This window comes from Rhinopithecus bieti, unplaced genomic scaffold (genome assembly GCF_001698545.2).
Source record: "Rhinopithecus bieti isolate Rb0 unplaced genomic scaffold, ASM169854v2 scaffold_40027, whole genome shotgun sequence".
Taxonomy (NCBI): Eukaryota; Metazoa; Chordata; class Mammalia; order Primates; family Cercopithecidae; genus Rhinopithecus; species Rhinopithecus bieti.
This window is the reverse complement of record NW_016816378.1, coordinates 71,271-76,354: the sequence shown is the minus strand read 5'-3', so window position 1 is coordinate 76,354 and position 5,084 is coordinate 71,271. Positions and strand designations below refer to the sequence as shown.

The following is a 5,084-nucleotide window of genomic DNA, read 5'->3' as shown; positions in this document are numbered from 1 at the left end:
ATTTCCTTCTTATGCTCAGGCACAAAATCACCTTCTGCTGCCACCTCCTCATTGATATTTTCTGACTGTGGGCCTATTTATTGAAGGAAGTGCTTCTCTAGAGTACTACCTCTCAGTATTCTTAAAAACAGAAAAGCTCAAAATTCCACACAGAAACTGGAGGACTGCATCTCTCCCAACTCTACATTTCACCCTCTCTTGACTTTGAAACATTGCTTATGCCCAGAGACTCAAAATAAAACAAACAAACAAACAAACAAAAATCCTTGCTAAAAAGATAATACCTTTCAGTCTCTGCTTATTGACTATTTCATAGTATTTCATAGTATGTTAGTATTTCATACTATTTCATAGTAGTTAGACTCTTCCCAACCAACCCTAATAGGCTATTATTACTATTACAGGTGGTATGTGTCTCATTTTTATTGAATTTGGAAGATGATATGCTAAAGAAAGAATGATTGACTTTATTAATGTCATCAAGTACAGATGTTAATTTATTCACTGATCCAACAAATATTTATTGAGTGCCTTCTATGAACCAGGACGATTCTTGGAAATCCAACAAATTTGACACAACCGTGTCTCTAACGTAGTTAATATCAATGAGGGTAATTCCATGCCTTCTATAGAATTTAGGGAGAAGGCATTCCTAACATGAAAAACACCATCATTTTCTGATGCCATACTGCTAGTGTTTCATGTGACTATCGATTATGCCGTGAATAGCTTTCAACAAATATCAGGTCTGAATTTCCTTCCGTAAAGTGCAAATTAATGTATGCCATTGAATACATCTGTTCAGTCCTTCAGTATGCTATAACAACGCCCTTCCTTTTTTCTTCCTTTAGGTGTATCAGTTCCTATCCCTGTGATTGGACTGAGGGACGAAGACAAGGTGTTCGTGAACAACACGACGTGCGTGCTCAACGACCCAAATTTCGTTCTTATTGGGTCCTTCGTAGCTTTCTTCATACCGCTGACGATTATGGTGATTACCTATTGCCTGACGATCTACGTTCTTCGCCGACAAGCTTTGATGTTACTGCACGGCCACACCGAGGAACCGCCTGGATTAAGTCTGGATTTCCTGAAGTGCTGCAAGAGGAATACGGCCGAGGAAGAGAACGCTGCAAACCCTAACCAAGACCAGAACGCACGCCGAAGAAGGAAGAAGGAGAGACGTCCTAGGGGCACCATGCAGGCTATCAACAATGAAAGAAAAGCTTCGAAAGTCCTTGGGATTGTTTTCTTTGTGTTTCTGATCATGTGGTGCCCATTTTTCATTACCAATATTCTGTCGGTTCTTTGTGAGAAGTCCTGTAACCAAAAGCTCATGGAAAAGCTTCTGAATGTGTTTGTTTGGATTGGCTATGTGTGTTCAGGAATCAATCCTCTGGTGTATACTCTCTTCAACAAAATTTACCGAAGGGCATTCTCCAACTATTTGCGCTGCAATTATAAGGTAGAGAAAAAGCCTCCTGTCAGGCAAATTCCAAGAGTTGCTGCCACTGCTTTGTCAGGGAGGGAGCTTAATGTTAACATTTATCGGCATACCAATGAACCGGTGATCAAGAAAGCCAGTGACAATGAGCCCGGTATAGAGATGCAAGTTGAGAATTTAGAGTTACCAGTAAATCCCTCCAGTGTGGTTAGCGAAAGGATTAGTAGTGTGTGAGAAAGAACAGCACAGTCTTTTCCTACCGTACAAGCTACACGTGTAGGAAAATTTTCTTCTTTAATTTTTCTGTTGGTCTTAACTAATGTAAATATTGCTGTCTGAAAAAAGGTGTTTTTACATATAGCTTTGCAACCTTGTACTTTACAATCATGCTTACATTAGTGAGATTTAGGGTTCTATATTTACTGTTTATAATAGATGGAGACTAACTTATTTTGATTGTTTGATGAATAAAATGTTTATTTTTGCCCTCCCTCCCTTCTTTCCTTCCTTTTTTCCCTTTCTTCCTTCCTTTCTCTCTTTCTTTTGTGCATATGGCAATGTTCATGTTCATCTCAGGTGGCATTTGCAGGTGACCAGAATGAGGCACATGACAGTGGTTATATTTCAACCACATCTAAATTAACAAAATCAGTGGATATTTGTTCCGGGTTAACAGTAAATATACACTTTAAATTCTTGCTCTGCTCATCTACACATAAAAACACAGTAAGATAGGTTCTCCTTTCTGATACATCTGTCAGTGAGTCAGAGGCAGAACTTAGTCTTGTTGTTCATATAGGGGCAAAATTTGACATTGTCAGAATGTTGTGTTGGTATTTACTGCAATGTCTGTCCCTAAACATAGTGGTATTTTAACATAGCAGCTGGTTAACCAGGACTACAGAAGTGGAAGGATGATGAGATATAATACACCAAATAGCTTTTCACTTCTTAAAGACAATGTTCAAATTCTGACTATTACAACAAGCAAACTGAAATTAGTGTTTTCATTCTGGTCCTTAGTAAATTCCTAATTCTATGATTAAACTGGGAAATGAAATCCCAGAGTTATTTTCCAATCCAGGATTCAACATCAATTGGGTTTTGATCTCAGCATCCTGGAAATTTGTGTGCTTCACACAAAGTGAAATTAGTATTTTGAGCCTTATTAAAATATTTTCTTAATTATGGTACCTCTATCTATAGGACTTAATTTAGCAGTCCATTTTTGAGTAAAACTTGTATTGGAAGTAGAGATGGTAGAAACTTTGGAAGTTTTACTTGATTAAGGACTACAGAATTGGGCCCTTAGAATGTGGAAAAAAAAAAGTAATTTAAAAGACGCTTTTACCGAACTCTAGGGATTACAGAAATACACAGTTTCCATTTGGATTTTAAACAAAATTTATCTCATTTTCAGATCCTTCCAAACTCTCTAGTGCAGGAAAAGGCTGCAGCTAATTTGTGAAAGTGGCAAGCTCTTCATTGCACTGCAATTACGTACCAGAAGTTTAAATCTTTATTAAAATATAGTGTTGTGTTACAATAAGTGTTGGCCATCGTTTCATTCGTGGGCCTGCTGCTCTCTAAGAATTCTGTAGCATTTTAATAGTTTCTAAACCGTGAAAGGTTTTCAAGCATTGCTAAAGTCAGACCATTCAGTCTATGCTGTGTGCAGAGTATACAAGTGTTTCTAGTAACAGTATTTCTGTATGCGTCCATTTCACACAACTGTGGATAAATTTCCGAAGAATTTATGATGCTAGTTCTTACACTTGACAGTTACTTACACATCTGAGAGTGTGCCTCTCAGTATCTTAAAATTGGTTAATGAAAAATCTGAATTTCTAAAACCCCTGGTCTGTGTTCTCAACACACAGCATAGATAAATCCAATAGTCTGCCACAGGGGCAGTGGAAGAGCTGCTGTATTTGAGGAAACTCATACAGTCTCTATTTGATTTGCAACACTGCCAAACCTCAGTCAATTGCTTGAGCATGCCCAAATATAACATGAAAGTCGAGTCTACTTGCCTTGCCTGTTAGGTCTGTTGAAGTGCATGTTAAAATAATTATATGAAACAGAATGAGATGATTTAATTCTTACCAAAATGAAAATGTCTGAAGAAACACAGCATGCATTTAGCATGAGTTCTGCACATACAGATGGTGCCCTGCATGTATGCCATGTATGTTGCATGAATCCATCGATTTGTATTAATGTAGGGCAGAATAGCTGATAGAAGAAGGACTGAAGAAAATCCTTCAGCAATCCTTTAAAAGACCATGCATTCAGATCTGAAGTGGTGTGAGTGTTAGAAAAAATTGGAAACATCTGATTTCTGAACTATCAGGGCAAGCTCATAGCACATGTTTTACAAAGAAATAAAATATAAACCACAGATTTCCGAAAGTACTAGCAATAAGTTGAATGATAATAGCTGACAGCACATTTGTTAATGATTCTTATGTCATCAAGTAGTAGTACTTAATAGTACCCAACATGGTAATTATCCTCAAATTGTGTGCTATTCGTAAGTTCTGTGCAGTTTGGTATGAAACAAATATACTCATTTGGATATAAATCTTACCCTTCAATGTTAAATCTACAAACTTTTATAAATGTTTTAAAAGAAGTCCATGTGATAAATGTAAAGGTGATGAATTTACCATCAAACAAATCATTTTGATGTATTATTATATATGTATATCTGTGTAAGACACGTGCAACAGACTGCCTTATATTATTTTCTGTAATTCTTCTCCTTTGTCAAATGGTATTTTTTGTGAATGGTTGCAAAGTGTTGTCTTATTCCTAATTCCTGTATGTTATCCACTACAGGTTTTGTGAGACTTCCTATTAATTTATTAAATTTATTAAATGTTGGCTAATATGTCATATGTCTTTTTCCCCCCGAATCTTTTGAGGGAAAATATACCACTTGACTTCATTTTCATAGAAAATGAAATTGAATCCTGTAAAATAAGTTGACAAAGACAAATGCAACCAGAAAAGATCACTTTCTTTTCAGTAATGATGCATGTACTCAAAGACTACAGCATCAGAGGAAAACAAGAGATGTGAATGACAAAACAATATCAACAACAGCATCACCAATTCCTCATGAGCAAAATAACCACACTCCCAAATTGTTCTGCCTTCCTTACTTGAGCAAGGACTGGGGTGGTTCACATGCTCTCCTTGTTATAGCTGTCAGTACTGCCTTATTCCCACTAGAATCTAAGCTCCTCAAGGGCAAAAAGGACCATGTTTACCCTGTAGATGGTTTTGTCTCCAACATTTAGCAGCATCTCTACATTCAACATGTATTCATTGAGTATTAATATTTGCAAGTACCAGGAATGGTGGCTCATGCCTGTAATCCCAGCACTTTGGGAGGCTGAAGTAGGAGAACCACTTGAATTCAGGAGCTTGAGACCAGTCTGGGCAACACAGCAAGACCACATCTCCAATAAAAATAAAAAAATAATTAGCCAGGCACTGTGGTGCATGCCTGTAGTCCCAGCTACTTGGGAGGCTGAGGCAAGATTGCTTGAGCCCAGGAGATAGATGCTACAATGAGCCATGATCATGCCACTGCACTGTAGCCTGGGAGACAGAGTGAGACACTCTCAAAAAA

At 37.4% G+C, this 5,084-nt stretch overlaps 1 protein-coding gene across 1 annotated transcript; it reads left to right on the top strand.

The window, feature by feature from the left end:
• Positions 1–463: 463 nt before the first annotated feature.
• LOC108517033 (5-hydroxytryptamine receptor 2C) lies at positions 464–4,330 on the top strand. The gene has a single exon (XM_017854815.1). The coding sequence runs from the start codon at positions 989–991 to the stop codon at positions 1,676–1,678; it is 690 nt and encodes a 229-aa protein (XP_017710304.1). The 5' UTR covers positions 464–988; the 3' UTR covers positions 1,679–4,330.
• The last annotated feature ends 754 nt before the right edge of the window (positions 4,331–5,084 follow it).

Excerpts from the sequence above, each read along its gene's own strand:
- LOC108517033 (XM_017854815.1), top strand. The coding sequence starts at position 989 with ATGGTGATTACCTATTGCCTGACGATCTACGTTCTTCGCCGACAAGCT.